At 47.2% G+C, this 20,579-nt stretch overlaps 2 protein-coding genes across 2 annotated transcripts; both read right to left on the reverse strand.

Annotated features, from left to right (window-relative positions):
• Window positions 1-5,573: 5,573 nt before the first annotated feature.
• On the reverse strand, window positions 5,574-7,854 carry LOC103826106 (T-cell surface glycoprotein CD8 alpha chain-like). Its single transcript, XM_050974084.1, has 4 exons — window positions 7,762-7,854; window positions 6,816-7,178; window positions 6,174-6,263; window positions 5,574-5,707 (listed from the first exon to the last, which is right to left on the reverse strand). The coding sequence occupies exons 1-4, from the start codon at window positions 7,805-7,807 to the stop codon at window positions 5,574-5,576; spliced, it is 633 nt and encodes a 210-aa protein (XP_050830041.1). The 5' UTR covers window positions 7,808-7,854.
• A 2,525-nt stretch (window positions 7,855-10,379) lies between these two features.
• Window positions 10,380-17,356, reverse strand: LOC103826105 (T-cell surface glycoprotein CD8 alpha chain-like). Its single transcript, XM_050974038.1, has 6 exons — window positions 17,014-17,356; window positions 16,076-16,438; window positions 15,433-15,519; window positions 14,955-15,071; window positions 13,961-13,991; window positions 10,380-11,722 (listed from the first exon to the last, which is right to left on the reverse strand). The coding sequence occupies exons 1-6, from the start codon at window positions 17,057-17,059 to the stop codon at window positions 11,677-11,679; spliced, it is 690 nt and encodes a 229-aa protein (XP_050829995.1). The 5' UTR covers window positions 17,060-17,356; the 3' UTR covers window positions 10,380-11,676.
• Window positions 17,357-20,579: the final 3,223 nt, after the last annotated feature.

The following is a 20,579-nucleotide window of genomic DNA, read 5'->3' on the forward strand; positions in this document are numbered from 1 at the left end:
TTTTAACATTTGCTTTTGACTGGAATTGCTTAATGCTTTGGATCTACATGAAATGGCAAATGAAGTAATTAAAAACCCAACAAACACAGCAATAACAGGCTCTCACTCAACCAGCCTGAGGTATGAATGCTGCATCCTTCTCTGTTACACTGATGGTATTTTAGCACTGGTGTGAACACCAGTAAATGTTAATAGCTTAGAGCCCAAGAATGGAACAGCTATTAAATGGAAATAGGGTACAAATTCACCTTAGTTATTAAATATCACCTTAACTTGTGCATGTTATGGATCCATAGCTAATTCAAAAACTCTGTTTTCACCAGATCATTGCCTTCTTTCCCTGTCTGACTTAAAAATTCTTGCCTGCAGTTGTGCAGCTCCACCAACAGATGATGCTCACGGTTCAGTACTGGGAGCATGTGTCCTCACCCTAACAGGAGGCTGTGCTGGGCATTTGGGAAGCAGTTCTGCAGTTTGGTTGGCACAAATAATCCAGTTTGCCTTGTGAAGTGATGTGGGTCCTCTCCTGCTATTGCCTGCTATGCTTCTGGTAGCTGGAGAGCAGGCTTGCAGGGGAAAAGTGAATAAAACTCTGGTTTCCATACCTAAAGTATAGTTGGCATCTGGTATGTGTGCATTGTCCCCAGTGGGGTGGGAATATCCTCAGTAAAAAATGTATTTGATTTTGAAGCTATGTGGTATATTGTGATGTGTCTCCATTTCACTTTTGGACCAGATTGTGAAGCCTTGGACTAGTCCTGGAAGTAGTCCTGTGTGTCCCAGGTGCTTTTTAGTGCTGTAGGATGGGAGTAAAGACACTCAGTGTGTTTGTATCTGTATCCAGATCAGCCTGTCAGTCCTTGGGCTTTGCTGGGCTGGCAGCTGCTGCTCCTCCCCTTTGCAAGCTGTCAGAGCAGCAGCTCTGAGCAAGTGCACCCAAGGTAGTGGTGTGGATGGGCATCCAGTCAAGAATTTCTTGACCATCCTTATATAAAGTTTAACTTATGGGTGCTTTGAAAGTAATGGATGTTTATAAACTTGATTTTCATAGCAGCAGCTTGTTTGTGTCAGTTCAATGTCTATTAATAGAGTTGGATTTTGATTTTTGCAAATGCCTTAAATAGGAAATGTATTGCGATGTGTTCTTGTGGTGTTTCAGGTCTGACTTGTGTTATAAAGCATTATCAAAACTTAAAAAGAGTAGGAAAGGAAAGTAGCACATAGCCTTTGTAAACTTCACGGGTATTGTTCATTTTTGGTTGTCATTTACACAAAGTTCATGTTCTCACCTCCTGTTAGTACTCTGATGTTCGTCTGCTCTCTGAAGTATTTTTAATTAAGTCTTTTCCTGCTGTGACCTCAGCGCTGCACATTGCAGCTAGGCATGGATGAACTAACAGTCTTCCCTCCTAAAAGCAGTGTTCCTCTGTGGAAACATTGATTTCAGTCTACTCCTGTGGGGAAGCTGAAGTGGATGCTGTGTGTTCCCAGTAATGAGTCAGAGCTTCTGATCTCTGTTAGCTTAGATCTGTCTCCATCCTATTGCTTTGAATTATTCTTCTTGACACTTTACAGGATGGCTGCTGCTAAAATTCAAGGTTGAAGTTACTTATCACTCAGAGCCAGCCTGCCAAGGTAAAGGCAGTAAGTTTGGGTTAGATTTTGCTTGCAAGATTTGTTTGCCCACTGAAAGGTACAGTTTTTCTTTCTGTGCTTATCACTTCAGAGGTTGATTTGTCTCTTAGGCAGGGAGGGATAACATGGTCCTTAATCCATCCCAACCCTTGCTCCTTCCCTTTTGTGAGTAGGAGACTGAAGTGTAGGGAAAGAAGCTTTAGAAATGAAATTTAAAAAAAAAGAGTCTGGCAGCAATGATTTGTAGTGAGTAAAGCTGTAATGTGGTTTTACATCACTACTCTGAATTTAATTCAGGCCTTAATATGTAAAAAGGATGAGTGGTTTACAAAAATGTACATATGTGACATGAAGAGTGACTTAATCTTTCTTTATGACTTCCAAGTGTGCATTAAGCTAGCAGTCCTGTAGAGAAATACAGGAACTGCAGCTGTTCACAGCCTCCTGTAAGCTCTTACTGAGTCCTGCAGGGTCTGTTTGTAGGAACTGGGATTTCAGATCACACTGGCTTGTAGTAATTTTCACAGGACAGCTGTATCTGTGTTTTCAAATGCAAAAGCCCTGAAGTGTTGTCCAGTTCCTGTCCCACCTCAGAACTTTTCACTTTCTGGAGGGTGTTTTAAAACAGCAGTGCAGAGTGGAACAAAGACTGGTGGGTGCTGTGACCTGGGCTGCAGTGAGCAAACCTTCCCTGAGTTTGGCCTTTGAAAGGAGATCCCTTTTCTCCTGCATTTCCTCTGCCTGGTGTTTATTTTCAGACCTGCTGACAACCAACATCCTCATTGTTGGTTTCTTTCTTCTTACTAAGTGTCAGGTTATGGCTTAGACTTTTCCTTTGGCTGGAGAAAAGGGATGGGGAAGGTGCAAATAATGTTTCAGTTCAAGTCTTGAGCATCATCCATGAGATATTTGCCTGTGGGGAGAGGAATTAAATATTTGAATGTAGCTTTTTTGACTGACAGTTCTTTCCCCTCAGAACTGAGAGCAAATCCACTGTTTTCCAAGGTTTCTAAGTTATGTGGGAGGTTTCCAGGAATGTGAAACACAAACAAATGTGGTTGATCTGCCATGACAAAAATCTACACATATTTAATTTATTCAGCACAGTTCAGGATGGGAAGCTGGTGATGGATAGGTAGTGCTGACCCTGCATGATTTGATGTCAGATGAATCAGAAGGAAGAAACCTACTTACAGGATGGTTGTGTTTCACTGTCTATTTACTGTTCTTCCAGAGGTTTCTGTACTTTTCCCCCTGCCTTAATTGGCTTTTCTGTGTTGAATGCTGCAGAAGCAGCAACAAGGGCATGAATTTGGGGGTGGCTTCCAAGCACTTGCACAAAATGCACCACAGAATTAGTCTGAGGAGTCTGGGAGGAGCTTAGGTAACTGTGACAGGTCATCTGTCAAATACAGGCTTGGACAGACAGAGCTTTTTGACTTCAACTGACCAGTCCAGTTGCTGGCTCTGGTGGGGTAATCTTGGCTGTATTACGTATCTGGAGTTTATTTTCCTTTCTCACTCAGAAATGTTTACTGAATAAGTGAAGCTCTGTGTGGTGTAAAAGCAGGGGTCTGTCAACAAATTCTCGATGCTCTGTGTTTTGGGGGCATCTGATGCCTTCCTCATCTTCATAGGCTTTTTCAGCAACCATTTTGTACTCTTTTTTTTCCTTCGTTAGTTTAGGTTATGATTAAATTGTGCACCAGCTCTTGCTCTCCCCACCATGAAGTGTTAACTCCTGGCTTGTTTGTCTTCAGCCCATCAGATCCTGAGTTATGAGCTACTCCATTATTAGTTTGGAGCAAGTGTGCAATTAGGTAACCTTAACCTCTGAACAAATGCATTTCTTCTGCTCCTCTTTGAATGGCATTCTCCATGCCAGACTCCAGTTTGCCCTGTGACAGCTTCCAGCTTCTGCACCCTGCTCTGTCAGCTCACTGCAGCTGGAACCTCTTCCATGTGCTGTAACCAAAAGCTGTCAGATCTGTAGGGCCTGTCCAACAACAGCTTCCTGCTTGCACTAACAAGCACCCTTGAGCTGCTTCTCTGCACTCCAGCTCAGCCAGTTCTCCTCTTTTTATTAGTGCAAGCAGCAGTCCAGGCTCCTTGCTCAGACATTGCCACAAACCCAGCCAGTTTGCCCTGAACTTGCATGATTTGCTAGAGGTGTGTGCATGCAGGGCTGGAGTTGCTCTTGGCATTTTCCCTTCTCCCTGCTGCACTCATATTTGCAATTGCTTCTTAACATTTTGGTGCAAAAGATGTTTTGGTTTTGCCTTCTACTGGTACCTTATTAGTAGAGGTGCAAAGTCTACTAAAGAAAATCCAGATTGTAACTGGAATATAGAGATTGTTCCTCAGCTCTACCTGTTGGTGGAAAACTTTACAGGCTCTTTTAAATGCAAGGTGCAGTGCTGGGTGCAGCTGGGCTGGAACACAAGCTGATCAAGGGACTGTCTGGAAGGAAAGTCAGTGTTGCTTTGGAGAGCTCTGCTGGGTCACTGCCTCTGCTGGAGCCTTCTGTGGTGACGTTGGTAATTTTTGGGGTATTCAGTGAGAAACTGGGGCAGTGGCTACCAAAGGGTTTGATTTGGTGCTCACCCCAAGCTGTTCTGCTCCTCTCAGTATTCTTAACTGCTGGAGAGAGGATTGTGCTGCTTTTGTGGCCAAAATGGAATGAGAGCTGTTCAGTGCAGTGTGCTGGGTGTATTTGTAAAGCATACTAAAATTTAAGGAGCTCAGTGATAGAAAACCTTGCGTAAGAAGAGACAGAAGGACAAGTTTTACCCCCTGGGTATATTGGGATGGACAGCAGTCCACAAACTTGTAGGACCTCACTGAAAATCCACAGGAGGAGAGCTGGATTTGCTTTACAATTCCCTTCCCTTACAGGCTTATGCTAACTCATGGTATCTGTTACAGTGCTACTGGAGGTCAAAAATGGAAAGATTTCACTGTGCAGTGGATTTGGAGCTGTGTTCAGGAGGGTAATTACTGCTGTCAGCATTGTAATTCTTTTTTAGAGGTTGATTTCCTCTAAATGTGCAAATGAAAGACTGCAGATGAAATGAAATGTGCAAATGAAAGACTGCAGAAAAAGCACCAAGAAGCAAACATGACAAAATGACAAAAAACCCAACCCCAAAGATTCCCTACTCCCAGTTCTTCACTACATCAGTCTTGCCTGGATCAGTATTGCTTCAGGACTGGGATCTTAGTGCAGCACTGCACAGTGGAGCATCACTATTAACAATGTCAGGTATTAATGCCCAAATATATCCTTTTTATTGCTTGGTGTTTTATTTTTCTCTGTTCATCCTATGTTAGCATTCCATGCAGCAGCAAGGACTTTGTTGTACATGTGTTTATCTTATTGAAATGCTTTTTGAATTTAAATACCCATGTCCTGTTTCTCCCTACAGAATTGTCCTCTGTAGGCTCTCAAGCAGTAGAACAGGCAATAAATAATTAATTTCTGGGTCAGGATGTAGTATTTTAATTTGGAAGAATAACAAGGTTTACAGGGATTGCAAAGAATGCTTTTGCTCAGTTTTCTGAACAGCTTTCTGTTCAATGTTCATGCATTTAATTTTGGTGTGTGTCACATATCACATTCAACGACACTGAATAGAGAAAATACATTTTCAAGGCAGTGCTTCCCATGCCAAACACATGGCCTTTTGCTGGGAAAGAACCCCTGATGCTGCAGTCAGATCCTTGCACCTCCTCCCTACAAAATCATTGGAAAGAGCTGGACTGGGAGGGGAAGGGCACTCAGGAAGTGTGAAGATGATTTGCTGGAACATGTCCAGGCAGTGACTATAACAGAGATCCTTCTCCTGAACTGTGTCCTGGTTATCCCATGCCTCCCAAAGCAGCCAGAACATTCTCAGGGACAGGGCTGTGGTTTCAGGCCAGAGGTGCACCTAGAGGGGCTAGTGGTGAGCCTTAAGTTGATGCAGCACGATGGTGGTAGCCAGCAGCTGGAGGAGCAGGAGACAGAGGCCTGCTGAGGTGATGCAGAGGAAGGCAAGACAGGAGGAATCCAGGTCTTTCTGCATTCTGCTGTCTGCAGGAATAGAGAAGAGGGAAGGTCCACCAGGTGCTCACTGCTGGTATTACAGCTGGCTGTGGAGCCAAGAGAGCTGCCCAGGGCCCTGTCTGGTGTGCCTGAGGCACAGAGCTTCCCCTGGGCCTGCAGTGATGTTCTACTGCTGTCAGCATTTTCCTGGCAACCGGAGGGGGGACACGTGGCCAAAAGTTTTCCTGTGTCCTTTGATGAGACTAAAAGCAGACCTGGGCCCCGAGACTCAACCTTTTCCCTCCCCTGTTCCTGGTGTTCCCAGGCATGGCATATGCTCATGTTTTTTACATCATCCTTAGCCTTTCCTATGGGGAATGAAATGATGGAATATAATCCTTCCAAATCTGCTAAAGCTGTATAAATTCACTCTCAAAAATATCTGCAGGATACCCCTTGGTATCAGTGGACAAGAGTCCAGCTCCTCCCCTCTACCTCCCTGCATCCAGGCTACCTGGATCTGGTGTCTTCAGGCAGGAGTCCCCTTCAGTGGTGCTCCCCTGGGTGGTGGGTCCTGGTGTGCTGGGTGCCACTGCAGTGGTGGCTGTAAGTGAAATGAGTTAATTCAGCATGTAGGGGGATACAATAAAACAGATCTCTCCTGCCCTTCTGCTCTCCTGCCAGGGCACAGCTCTTCCTGTGCACAGCAAAGCCCTCAGCTCTGGGGGAGATTCAGAGAGCCAAGTGTGGATGGGGTCTCTCCCAAGAGCCAAGAGGGAGATGCAGCCTGCTTGTTCTCAATTTCTAACACCATCCTCACAAAGCCTGAGCTTCGTGGTACTTCGTGTGTGCTGAGGAAGGAGGGGGTGGTGCTGGACTTGGCTTTAATCCTCTCCCTTCAGAGCCATGGGTGAGGAAGTGGGGAGGGGGAGATGATGCCCAGTCAGGTTTGCCTTTGGGCAGGAGCAGTGCCAGGAGGAGAGGTGGGAAGCAGGGTGGCTCTGGCAGGAGGACCAGCAGGTTGGTCACAGCATGCCTTGGGCAAGCAAGCAGAGAAATGGGGTTTGTAGAGGGGTGGCTGGTTACAAAGGGCACGGGCAGGAGGTGCTGGGCATTTTGGCAGGGCTGGGTGAGGCTGGGTGAAGATGTTGCTGACCTGGGAGGAAGGCACGCTGGCCAGGGCTGAAGTGCAGCATTAGGTTGAGACTCATCACACAGAAATATCTCCCCTCGTCCTGTGGTGTGAAAGATTTCACTGCCAGCCGATAGATCGCGTTCTCTCTGCTCGCCTCAAAGCGAGGGGATGTTCTCTGACTCCCCTCAAACGTGGCCCGGGAAAAGGAATTGATGAAGACAATGAAGTGAAGGGTCCCACTCCTGTCCTGATGGATCCAGAGTGCCCCAGAGTTCCTGTCAGTGTGACACTCCAGCTCCAGCCTCTGTCCCACCCGGAGCTGGCCGATGTCCTTGGGAGACCTGACCTTTATCTCAAGTGACTGGCCATAAATGCCAGGGCAGCCTGCAGGAGAGAAATCCTTGCTGTAACCGCTTGGGCAGAGTCAAAGGGTTCTCTGAGGAAACCTCCCTCCCTCCCTGTCCATGGGCTGGAATTACAAATGTAGAAATGGGAAGGGGAGACGTCACAGTCTGGAGGATGTGAAGGTGTTCTTGGAGTCCTTGCTGGGATGGTGCATGGAGCCACCTGGGCTCAGCAATCAGCCACCTGGGCTTGAAAGATGGGTGCTGCCCTTCCAGTGTCTTCTCAGGGACCATTACACCTTCCCAGCTTCTCTGAAGTGACTCCATTTGCACTTCTTGCAAAGCCTCTTTTTTCCCCACCCTTCTCCCTCCCCTCTGGAAGCACTCATTGGATCCATCTCCCTTCCCAGTGCAGGTGATGCTGCAGCCACCCCTCTGGCTGTCCTTTTCTGGCTGGGGTGATTCTGCTCTCCCCCCTCAAACACTGAGCACACCTCAAGGTCAGCGATGTTGGTTTAATTTTTCCTGCCCTTTAACTAGTTACCCCAATGCCTTGGATTCAGTGGAAGGGTTTTCCTTGTCCCTCTGGTGAAGGAGCTGCACAACCCCATGTCTGTACTCACAGAATCCCAGAGTGAGCAGCAGGAGCAGGGCAGGAGAGGTGTCCATCTTCTGGGGTGCCTGTGCTTGGGGCTGGTGCAGAGCAGCTGAGAAGATCTTTGTCACTTGGCTTGGGAGGCTGTGCCACTCTTTGGGGAGGATGTGATGTCATCAGGACCCCAACACCAGGATGCATTCAGTTCAAGTCCAGAGTCTGGGTCCCTTTAACCTCATCATTTCTTAGAAGATTTTTTTCTGGATGACTTTCCTAGACATCCAGTGATGCTGCTCATGGCTAAGGTGGGATCAGCCACCACAGCCTGCTCTTCCCTCCCCACAGCTTCTGTGCAGACGACACAGAACTGCCCCATCCTTTGGTGCAGACTCTAGAACGCTTTTCTTGTTTATTCTGCCTGCTGCTCTTGAGCACATCCACGGAGTCCCCTGTGCGTGGCAGAGCCCACAGTGACTCAGGTGTTCCAGGTGTAGATCCATGTGTATTGTTTATCTCCAAGCACAGGTTTCTGTCACACAGATGGGTACTTCTGTTGTTCTTGTTGCACTTCTTCAGTCCTTTGCTATTGCTCAACAAAAGCCTTTTCATGAAAGGTAGTTGGTTTAGGAACCGGAACCAAGATTGTCCCTTGCACAAGTGAGTGTTTTGCCTTTTCTTTGTTTTTAAAACTCGTTGTTCTCTTCTTTAACCACAGGGTCTTCTGCTCTTCAAAAAAACCCTTTTATGGTTCACCAGAGAGGGCTCTTGCTGCTGCCTCCAGGTGACCACTTGCACATGGTGATGGGTGATGCTTCCTGGACCTTTGCATCCATAGAAAGAATCATTTCACCAGAGTTCAAGGGGCTGGGCTGGTGTTTGATTGAACTTGCCTGTTGATTGCTTTTCTGTGTCAGGTTTTTGTTTTTTTTTTTTTTTTGTTACACCTTTGTAAAGAAGCTCCATTTTTCCTCATCTGTCAGAAGCCAGGTGCTGCTGAGTTTGATGCAGTTGCTGTTGGAGCTGCTACTCAGAGCATGAGATGAGCCAGCCATCTTCTCCTGGAGTGGCTGTCCTTGGGAACAGTGCTGCACAGCTGAGATGAGCTTTGTCACTTGGCTTAGGGGGCTGTGGTGCTCTTTGGGGAGATGGATGTCATCAGGACCCTCTTGGGTAAAGTGACAATGCTTGGCCTTTGTGACAAAACATTGAGGAAGAAAATAATTTCTGAAGAAATTAGTTTATAGTCAAGAATTTGTGATTTGCTTATTCTTTGTTTTATCTACTTGTGGTTCTTTTGTCTCACCATGGGTTCCTTCTGTCCTGCCCCAAGCCCCCTGTGTGCTCCAGTGGCTCTTGCTGCTGCCTCTGGGTCACCACTGGCACAGGGCAATGGCTGATATTTCCTGGAGCTTTGCACACACAGGCTTTCCTGTTGATTATCTTTCTGTGTAAGATTTTTTATTTAATTTCTTTTTTTTTTTTACTAACCCTTTGCCAAGAAGCCTCTTGATACCTGGCTCTGTCAGAGTACAGGCACTGCTCTTTGTGCTGCTACTGACAGCTGAGCTATGGAAAGTGGTTTGGGAACTGTGGTGATATCACTGGGCACCAAAGTGTGTTAATGAGTGGAGAAAACTGCTGCTGGGATGTGTGAGGGTCACTGGGGCTGTGTGAGCTGGGCCCTGCAGAGTGTGGGTTGGAGGATGAGTGGGAAGATGTGCTGAGGGAGGCAGGAGCCATCCCGGAGCCTCCTGAGTTTGGCACTGGGCTTAGAAGGGATCAGGGGTGTTCTGAAATAACAAACAACCCCTCTGAAACAAATAACAATTCCCAGAGCAAACAGATCCTGCTTCTGTTTCTTCATCTGTTGGGAGAGGATTTGGGTGTGGGGTCAGTACCAGAGCAGGAGCTCACTGCCTTTCTGCCTGGGCTACAGGAACCTGGTGTGATGTGTGATGTGAAAAAGTGGATATAAGAAAATGAGGACAGACCTATGGCTTTTTGGCAGAGACACTTTGAGTTATAACTTTTTAAGTGAAAATTTTTAGCTCACACTAATTCAATAAGAAACCACCCAGTAATTAAATTGGTCTCACAGCCTCAGTGTTGGGGTTTTTCTGTTATTTTTATCTTCATAGTGTGTGTAGTTCTGTGGAATTGCCATTCAGTATTTGCTTGCTATTGTTTAGATACACTTATCTAGACCTGATTTTTTTCTTCTTTTTTCATTCTTAAAAACAAGTAAGTTTGGAAGAACTTTGTTTTTCTTTGATTTTCTCTCCTTCCCATCTTGTTTACAGAGGAGGAGACTATCAAAGGGTTTCTTCCACCCTTTTTTTGGCCAGGTTTTTATCAGCCCCGTGACAAGAATTCTAGACTCTTTATCTCAGACACCTTCTTGGCAGTTTCCTGGGATGTGGGAGTGTTACTGGGCCCATCACAAATCCCTGGGAAGATATCTTTAGATGATTTTAGGCTGTGGTAAGCTGAAAGCTGAAGTCTGCACCCTAATGCTAAGGATGGTGTATTAATCACTGGCTTTTCCCTTAGCCAAGATTTCTTAAACCCCTTGTTTATTACCTTCCTGAAGGATTTTAGCTTTTCTGAGACTAGGAACCAAAGAAAGAAAGAAATAATGGTCATGAATCTGACTAGAATAATTTTATTTTATATCTCAGTTCTTAAATTGCATGTATACGAAGGAAATATTTACATGAAATACAGATCTGAAAAAACAGAACTTACAGTAGTCCATAACATGTCCCCAAAATATCAACATGTTAAACATCCTACTTAAGCAAAAAAATTTTTTTAATCATTCAGGCATTTCCCTCAGAAAGAAAGCAAATCCCACTTTCCTTACTCAGGCCAAACTCCTGCAGAAATAGGTGGATCAGGGGTAGCAGCAGAACAAGTGTGAGGGGAGCAGTGAACCTTAGCCCCCAGGACTGTAAAAACCTCAAAAGTAAGGCAATGAATCCATATTTAGCTTCTCAAAGCAGTCTTGTGTTCCATTACATGAAACAAAGCCCTAGCAGAGAGGCACCACAACAAGATGATGTGTTGAGTGAGAATAATTGTTTCTAAGGCTTTGTGTAGCAAATTCCACCTCTGGCTGCATTTTGGGAGGAAATCACACAGAGCCTTGAGCAAAGGTCCAGCTCATGTCCTTATTTCTCACCAGCTTCTCACTGAGGTGTGTCAGCACCAGGATTGGCCTGGCTCTAGTGCCTGAGCCCTGGCCCTGGGAGCAGAGGTGGCTTTTGGCCCCTGGCATTGCCCAGAGGAGCTCAGGGGTTGGAAGGAGCTGTGCTTGACCCTGGCATTGCCTGGAGGAGCTCAGGGGTTGGAAGGAGCTGTGCTTGACCCTGGCATTGCCTGGAGGAGCTCAGGGTGTGGAAGGAGCTGTGCTTGACCCTGGCATTGCCCAGAGGAGCTCAGGGGTTGGAAGGAGCTGTGCTTGACCCTGGCATTGCCCAGAGGAGCTCAGGGGTTGGAAGGAGCTGTGCTTGACCCTGGCATTGCCTGGAGGAGCTCAGGGGTTGGAAGGAGCTGTGCTTGACCCTGGCATTGCCTGGAGGAGCTCAGGGGTTGGAAGGAGCTGTGCTTGACCCTGGCATTGCCCGGAGGAGCTCAGGGTGTGGAAGGAGCTGTGCTTGACCCTGGCATTGCCTGGAGGAGCTCAGGGTGTGGAAGGAGCTGTGCTTGACCCTGGCATTTCCTGGAGGAGCTCAGGGTGTGGAAGGAGCTGTGCTTGACCCTGCAGCTCACAGGAACTGCTGCTCCTTGTCCCTGTGTCTGTGCTCCCTCTCGTCTCCTCAAACCTGTCAGGGCAGAGTGGCTGAGGTGCTGTGGCCTTGTGGATAAGGTAGGAGATGGATTTCTGTGCTGGCAGCTCCCAGGAGAAGATCCAGAAGCCAGGAGGTGGAGATGCTGATCTGTGCTAGTTTGGTGTCCTGGGTTTCGTGGGGGGCTTCCCGTGTGCAGGTCTGGAGGGAGAAGAGGGTTTGGTTTACTCAGATATAAAGGGAGAGGAGCAAGAAGGCAATTAAGGCTCCTTTAGCCTTGGGTGCAGCCAGGGACCTCCAAGAGGAGGCTGTAAAGTGTTCCTAAATCCTCTTTGTGCAGGTGAAAGGTCTGCCTCCCTTTCAAGCAGTGACAGATAACAGAAGGGTATTCTCAAGATACACTGATGGTCAGTTCCTATATTAATTAAAAAATAAAGGGGGCTTTTTAAATTTATCTCTGACTTCTAAACACTCCTGTCCTCTTGTTAAACCTTTCTCTACATTCAGAAAAGAATGAAGAAGGAAGAGCTAAGGGTTTGTGGGGGGTTTTTTTGAGTTAGTGTGTTATAATTTCAGTGTGTTATAATTTCAACATGTTGCCTGCAGAGAAGTTTGAAAGGAGGCTTTCCAGACAGCCAATGTGCACCCAAAATGATAAAAATGACTGCTCTCCATCAACTGAGAGTTTTATGCAGATCTAATGAGTTGGGGATTTGGCACCCCTTTTCAGGGAAGATTAATTGGTGGTGGAAAATGAATCCTTGTGCTGCCAGCAAGGATGGCAGGCCAGAGCCTGGAGTGCTTTGTAAGGGAGTGAATTGCACTGTTCACTTCCACAGAGCTTCCTTTCACTGAGCAGGAGCTGCTCTGAGCAGCAGGAATTTCCTCTCTAAATCAAAACTGAAATATGGTAGAATAGCTAAAACCAGAGCTCTGTCAAGTTGAGGGCTGCTGAAGGAGAGCCATCCTTGAGGAGAAGATTTCCTGAGGCCCCCACTGCAGCAGGGCAAAGTGGGAGAGCTCTGCAGGGTGTTTTTCTCCCCACAAAGACAGAACATCCTTGCACAGAGCTGGCAACAGGGGTTGAGATAAGTGAAAAATGCAAACATTCTCCTACACTAGGCTGCATGAAGAGCTCTGCCTTATCATTTCTCCCCTGGAAAGGCAGACGAGGATCAGGAAAGCTCTGGGTGTGATAAATATCCCCGTGAAAATGCCAGTCTGTTCTATTTTACAGACAGTTTCAAAAATGCAACCTGCCTTTGAAAGAAAAATAAATGTGTAGGGATCCGTTTCCTGCTAATGCTGGGGAGGGACTGTATTAATTTGGAGAACTAAATGGCAATTACCTCTTGTACTAGAAAAGCCATGGATGTATAACAAGGAGCAGGAATTTATCTGATTTAAAAGATGCTTTGATTGGCAAAGAATGAGGCTCCAGAGGTGTGAACACGCTGTTCCAAAGCTTCTTGGCAACCCAGCTGTTCCAAGCACGAGCCCAGCCTGGGATGCCCTTGAGCAGTAGTGGGGATTTCTCAGTGTCTCTCTTGCCGCAAGCCCCAGGGTGCACAAAGCCTGCAGAAGGGGTTTCATTCAGAGCAGGAGAAGTGAGCAAACCAGATGCAGGGAGGTCAAATTGCAGAAGCAAAATGTGTGTGGGCAAAAAGCATTTCCTCTCCCAAACCAGGACATTGCAATTCTCATTCTGATTGTGTTTTCCTGGTCACCCAGGCTGAGTTGGGGAGGCAGGAGGGAAAGCATAAGGAAAAGGTTCCTGTGTGCCCTAGAAACTGGGTTACCCCTCAATCTCTCCCTGTCTGCAGTGGTGTTTCCCAGGAGAGTCCTGTGAGGCTGCAGCAGCCTCTCTGCTGCTGTTCCTCAGTGCCTGGGGGGGAACAGAGGCAGGAACCCTGGTGCTGCTGGTCCAGCCTGGTGCAGAGGGGGATTTGGGGTGCAGGAACTTACATGTGAACCATGGGGACATCTGAACAGGCAGTAATGGTTTGGGGAGGGGAAGGGATGAAATTTCACCCCCAAGCTCAAGCTGGGAATGGTGCATTGGAAGCACAGAAATGTGGTTAGGTACTGAGGTTAGTTCTGAGCACTGGGTGATGCACAAAGCTTTTGGGCTGCCACAAACACCTCCTGTCCTTCTGTTTTGTATCTGCTGCTGGGTGAGAGCTCAATGATTTGAATGACTTAGTAGTTGTAAAACCAAACAAAAAGCCCAATCAGACAAAAAACCCCGAACAAAACCAAAAATAGAGAACAGGAGAACCTTCTGTTCCATTTTTGCCCTTAAGTCATTGCTCAGGCTCCTCCCAACCATCTTCTATCAGATGAAGAATTTTTAGGTTGCTATTTGGCACCTGCCTCCTTATCTCTTGAGGGTGAGATGTTGCCAAGTCAAAGAGGAAAATGCCTGTGCCTGTCACTCACCTCTTACACCTGCATCTTCGTCTTCTGGTTTCTAAGAAAAGAGAGAAAATGTTTGAGTTCAAAGGTGCCAAGTGACAGCTCAGGAAAGAAGCACTCCAGTGAGGTGGGGCTGGTGCTCCCCTGCAGCTGATATCTTTAATGGCAGATAAACCAAGCTTATTTTTGAGGAAATCCATGCCAGGGAGTGGTGCTGCAGCTCGTGTTACCCCAGTAATCCACTTAAATATTTTCATGAATTAATCTTTGAGGTGAGTAGCAGCAGCAGGGTCAGCCTGGGGACACTGAGGGTGAATTATTTCTTTTTGCTGTCTTCAGTGACTTTGGCACTTTGCTGAAAATCCCTCAGCAGCAATAATTTCTGCAGCAGGTGAGTGGCAGTGATGCCACATCACATGCACCCAAGGTAACAATGCTCTTCCCCATTCTAGCCTCTCTGTTGTTACTTTGGGGTGGATTCAGCCAAATAAGCTGCCCAGCCATTAATTTTAGGCTAAAGTAAAAATCCATCCTGAAGGGGTGGGCAATTGCTGAAATTAACTACAGCTGAGGGCTTTTCACTGATCATAATGTAATGAAGTTTCTCATCTAGTTCCAGCTTGAGATGCTACTCTCAGCATCTGCTGGAGCATATTTACTCTGTTAGGTCAGAATGTTTCAGGCCCTGGCACTTTAACCTCTGACACACCCATTTATGAGCCCAGACAGTTGGTAGAGTAAGTACTGTCTCTTTCTAATCTATTTTTCTTCCTTGAAAGTCTTTTCCAAGATAAATAATTTCCTGACTGGGATTCTAAGTTGATAATTCTTTCTCATCCTGACCCTACTGATAAGGATTAAAATACAGGCACTGATTTTAACAGTGGTCCTTGTCTTGCACTGGCTGTGTTCTGATTATCAGCTGCCTCCCAAAACTGCCAGAACATCCATGTCCCTGGGGGCAGGGCTGTGGGCTCAGAACAGAGATGGATCTGGAGAGGGTTTTGGGGAGCCTTACGTTGGCACAGCACGATGGTGATCACCAGGGCAAGGAGGAGCAGGAGGCAGGCCCCTGCCAAGGGCACCCAGATGAAGATGTGGCAGAAGAAATTCAGATCTTCCTGCATCCTTCCCTCTGCAGGAAGAGAGAAGATGGAATGTCCAAGTGCTCAAGACAGTTCTGGTGTCAGCATTTTCCTGGGGACTCGAGGGAGGATATGTGGGCAAAAGTTTTCTCATGTTTCCTGCTGAGGCTAAAAGCAGCTCCAGCCCCCAAGGCTCTCCCCTCCCAATATTCCTGGTGTGCCCAGGCATGCCTGTGCTTTTTATGTCATATTTAGCCATTCTTAGGTTGAATGAAATATTGGAATTTAATCCTTAAAGAAGCTCTGTGGATCTTCTGTCTCCCTCCCAATCCCAAAATAGCTGCAGGATCCCCCTTGGTAGCAGTGGACCAGAGTCCAGCCCTTCCCTCTCCCTCCCTGCATTCAGGTTACCTGGATCTGGAGTTGTGAGGTTGGAATCCTTAGTGGTGCTCCCCTGGGTGGTGGGTGCTGGTGTGCTGGGTGCCACTGTGGTGGTGGCTGTAAGGGAAATGAGTTAATTCAGCATGTAGGGAAATACAATAAAACAAATCTCTCCTGCCCTTCTGCTCTCCTGCCAGGGCACAGGTGCTCCTGAGTTCAGTTCCAGGAGAACTTCACAGAGCCCATCTTGGAGGGGGACTCCCCAAGGAGGGTCTCTCAAGAGACAATAAGGATCTGCAGCCTGCTTGTTCTCACTTTCTGACACCATCCTCACAAAGCCTGAGCCCCCTGAGCTTGGTGGTGCTTTTGGGACCTGCGTGTGCTGAGGAAGGAGGGGGTGGTGCTGGACAATGCTTTAATCCTCTCCCTTCAGAGCCATGGGTGAGGAAGTGGGGAGGGAGAGATGATGCCCAGTGGGGATGGGGACATGAAGCAGTGCCAGGAGGAGAGGTGGGAAGCAGGGTGGCTCTGGCAGGAGGACCAGCGGGTTGGTCACAGCATGCCTTGGGCAAGCAAGCAGAGAAATGGGGTTTGTAGAGGGGTGGCTGGTTACAAAGGGCACGGGCAGGAGGTGCTGGGCATTTTGGCAGGGCTGGGTGAAGATGTTGCTGACCTGGGAGGAAGGCATGCTGGCCAGGGCTGAAGTGCAGCATTAGGTTGAGACTCATCACACAGAAATATCTCCCCTCGTCCTGTGGTGTGAAAGATTTCACTGCCAGCCGATAGATCGCGTTCTCTCTGCTCGCCTCAAAGCGAGGGGATGTTCTCTGACTCCCCTCAAACGTGGCCCGGGAAAAGGAATTGATGAAGACAATGAAGTGAAGGGTCCCACTCCTGTCCTGGCGGATCCAGGATGCCCCAGAGCTCCTGTCAGTGTGACACTCCAGCTCCAGCCTCTGTCCCACCCGGAGCTGGCCGATGTCCTTGGGAGACCTGACCTTTATCTCAAGTGACTGGCCATAAATGCCAGGGCAGCCTGCAGGAGAGAAATCCTTGCTGTAACCGCTTGGGCAGAGTCAAAGGGTTCTCTGAGGAAACCTCCCTCCCTCCCTGTCCATGGGCTGGAAGTACAAATGTAGAAATGGGAAGGGGAGACGTCACAGTCTGGAGGATGTGAAGGTGTTCTTGGAGTCCTTGCTGGGATAGTGCATGGAGGGTGCTCAGCAATCAGCCACCTGGGCTTGAAAGATGGGTGCTGCCCTTCCAGTGCCTTCTCAGGCACGTTACACCTTCCCAGCTTCTCTGAAGTGACTCCATTTGCACTTCTTGCAAAGCCTCTTTTTTCCCCACCCTTCTCCCTCCCCTCTGGAAGCACTCATTGGATCCATCTCCCTTCCTGGTGCAGGTGGTGCTGCAGCCACCCCTCTGGCTGTCCTTTTCTGGCTGAGGTGATGCCACCCTTCCTTCCAAACTTACTGAGCACACCTCAAGTTAGCCTTTTCGGTTTGCTTTTCACCCCCTTAGTTATTTACCCCAATGTCTTGGATTCAGTTGAAGGGTTTTCCTTGTCCCTCTGGTGAAGGAGCTGCACAACCCCATGTCTGTACTCACAGAATCCCAGAGTGAGCAGCAGGAGCAGGGCAGGAGAGGTGTCCATCTTCTCCTGGGGTGCCTGTGCTTGGGGCTGGTGCAGAGCAGCTGAGAAGATCTTTGTCACTTGGCTTGGGAGGCTGTGCCACTCTTTGGGGAGGATGTGATGTCATCAGGACCCTCTTGGGTAAGGAGGTGATGCTCGGCATCTGCGGCATAAGGAGGAAAAAAAAGATTCCTGAAGAAATCAGTGTCTTGTCCAGAGTTTATATATCCTCAGCAGTTCTTAATAGTGCCTCAAGGCTTTATGCTGGATGCCTTCCCTAGAGATCCAGTGATGCTGCTCATGGCTGAGGTAGGACCAGCCACCACAGCCTGCTGTCCCCAGCCCTCTGGGCACCCAGAGCAGCTCCAGCTCTGCAGAAGTTATGGACGAGTCCCATGCTTTTGGTGCAGGCTGCACTTTGCTTTCCTTGGCAGGGATTCTGCCTCCTTCTCCTTGGCACATTCAAGGTGTCTCGTGTGGATGGCAGAGCCCAGACTATTTTGCTGCCCAGCAAGTGGGACACAGGTGTTTCGTGGCACAGATACACAGATCATTTATCTCCAAGCACACGTGCTGCTGGCACACAGCTGGCTCCTTCAGGTGCTTGATTGTTCTCTTTGCAATTCTTTGTTTAATTCTTCTTTGCAATTGCAAATCTCTCTGTGCAGGGCAGGTGGTCTGTGAGCAGAAACTTCATGTGAGAGCCCAATGTCCAGCGTGTGCTTTGCTTTTTGTTTGTTTTACCAACTCGTGGTTCTCTTCTCTCACCACAGGTGTTTCCTCTCTGCCAAAAAATCCTCTTGTGTGCCTCAATGGCCCTTGCTGCTGCCTCCAGGTGACCACTGGCACATGGGGATGGGTGATGCTTCCTTGAGCTTTAAAAACACACAGTAACAAGAGTTTCACCAGCCTGCAAGGGCTGGGCTGGTGTCTGATTTCTTTCTTTCTTCCTGGCTTTCCTGTTAATTTTTTTTCAAATTTTTTCCTTTGCAAAGAAAGCCCTTTTCCCTGGATCTGTCAGAAAGTCAGTGCTGCTGGTTTTGATGCCATTTCTGTTGGGGCTCAGACCTGAATCACTGAAAATGTTTAGGAACTGGCTTTATTTCTCTGGTCTTCAATGCATGTGGGTGAGTGAAGAAAGCTGTTAGGCTTGCTGAGATATGTGAAATTCATGTTTTGTTAGGCTGGGAGATTTGTAATGTCTACCTTAAATAAAGGAAATAAAAGTAAAATGGAAATGGATGTGCTGGCCTATAAGGATAGGATAAAAATGTCATCAATTCTAGGTTCTCAGTCTGCTGCAGAGTGAGCACACAGTGCATGTCCTCAGAGATGTGGTGGTGGATGTGCTGGGATAACCTGTACCAATAAAGGCTCATCCAGGAAGGGCTCCTGCCTTTCTTAATAGGGATATCTAATTTCCTTCTTGTCTCTGACAAACAGTAAATTTTATATCAATCTTCCAGGGTACCAAACTGATGCCCAGATATTCCTCTCCACTGTGTGGTGTCCTTGATCTTGGTCCTCTTTGCTCACAGACTGAGTTGATTTCCAGGCAAGGCCACCTTTTCCCCTGCTGATGAATATATCCTTTAAAGGCAAGGCAGAAGCTTATTGTCATTGGGAGATATGGCTGCAGGAGGGCTGGCACACATTGTTTTTAGACTGATTTCTGTGATAAGGTGTTGTGTAGTACAAAGCTATTTTTGTTTTGCATAGCAACAAAGAAGAAAAAATAAAGTTGCAGTGACAATCATTTGGTTAGGAAAAGCTCCAGAACACAAGCAGGACCTCTAGGAAAAAGCTCTGATTTAAAACCAACACTTTTATAAATAATTTAGGTTGGTTAATGTAAGTTTAATAGTGATGACCAACTCTAAACTGGGGGGAGAAGGTGGGGAATCAGATTAATTAAGGAACCTCCTTGATTTTCCTATGTTCTGGTTTGCCTGTTTGTCCCCTATACAGGATTTTAGAATGGGCTGTCATTGTTTGACTGAGGACCTAAGCCAAATCAATGAGCACTAGCATAGTTTTATTAGTAATTTAATTAGTAATTTCTGTTGTAGGGTCAGTGGTTTGATATGACTAAGGAAAAAGTAAAAATACTCAACCAGTTACTTCTGCAGAGCATCATATAAGAGAAGTCAGGACACCAGACAGGTTGATTAGAAAGTAGAAGTAATTTCTTTTTTCTCCAAAACTTACATATAAGTTTTATTTTACTCACAGCTAAGGTTACAGGACTCTGATTGTTTTGCACTCCAACCTAAGCTGCTTCTGACTGAGGTTTATATTTTCACACTAGGGCCAGCCTAGGTCTCTATTTAATTAATGTCAAATAATTAGTAGAAGACAGGAGCAAGGAGACACGAGACAAAGCCATGCAGGGATGAGAAGAGTAACAAGGATTCACCTGGTTTTGATCAGGGCTAGCAGGAGGTGAATTTAGGATTCATTTTCTCTGCTTTCTTACATCCATTTGACAGAGAAGGAACGGGAAGCGAGAGGGAGCTGAGGCACCAGAACATGCTGAGCTTTGAATCCATGTGATTTCTCAGTCATTTTGTGGAAATCTCTCAGGGGCTTTTTCATGGGCTAAGAACCTCTTCAGTTTCCCAGTGTCAGCCACAGCAGACATTGCCTGGATGTGCCACAGCCCTGAGAGGCTGGAGTTCCTCTGGGGACATGGGAGTCACGCTGCCGTGGTCGGTGAGCACTAAAGGAGCCCCAGAATGGCTGTGCCTTGACAGGTCCATTGCTCTGCTGCCAACGGTGTCTCCTAGTGCTCCAGAAGGACATCCCACAGCCAGGCAGTGATGCCATGCTCCTGAGGATGAGCAGGTGCTGTTGGATCCCTGTGAGGGGTCAGTGATGCCAACTGAGGGGTGACACCAGACTTTGCCACAGCACCGCTCACTCTTCCTGTTCCTAACCCTTGAAGGATTACATTAAAATTTTCCATTCCATTTTCATAACCAGGAATGGAAAATTTCAATGAAGATCTCAAAATTTAGTTGCAAATTACCAGCATTGTTTTTCAACCAGAGGGGAAAAGACCACGTTGAGGCTGTAGCACGCAGCTTTTCCGGTGTGAAGCTGTGGTTTGTGAGCCCCTTGCTGCCCCCCTTTTCTTTGCAAAGCTGCAGCACTCAAAGGGGTTTGCAGAATGTCAAGTGCAACAGCCACCAACCAGGCACTCACACTATTTTTCCACTGTAGCCACGTGTTTCCAATTTGGTGGCCAATACTGCCCACTGCTCTGGGTGCTCTGTGTGCACGTCACTCACCTTAAAATCCAGAAGGCAAACCACAAACCCTCCTGTGCTCTCACCTCTCCTTGGTGCAGCCCTTTAACTGACCATGGGGTGGAAACTCTCCATAATCTCCAGGCTTGTTGGTACCTCAGATGAAGGTTTGATAGGAGACCTGGATGTGTTGTGAGTTTTCCTTGTGGGAAACTTCCTCTTTTGATCAGTACATCAGCAATTTGTGGTGGTGTCTTTATCTCATTTCCAGTTCTCACCATCAGGTTTCTGTT

This window comes from Serinus canaria, chromosome 4 (assembly GCF_022539315.1).
Source record: "Serinus canaria isolate serCan28SL12 chromosome 4, serCan2020, whole genome shotgun sequence".
In the NCBI taxonomy this organism is placed as follows: domain Eukaryota; kingdom Metazoa; phylum Chordata; class Aves; order Passeriformes; family Fringillidae; genus Serinus; species Serinus canaria.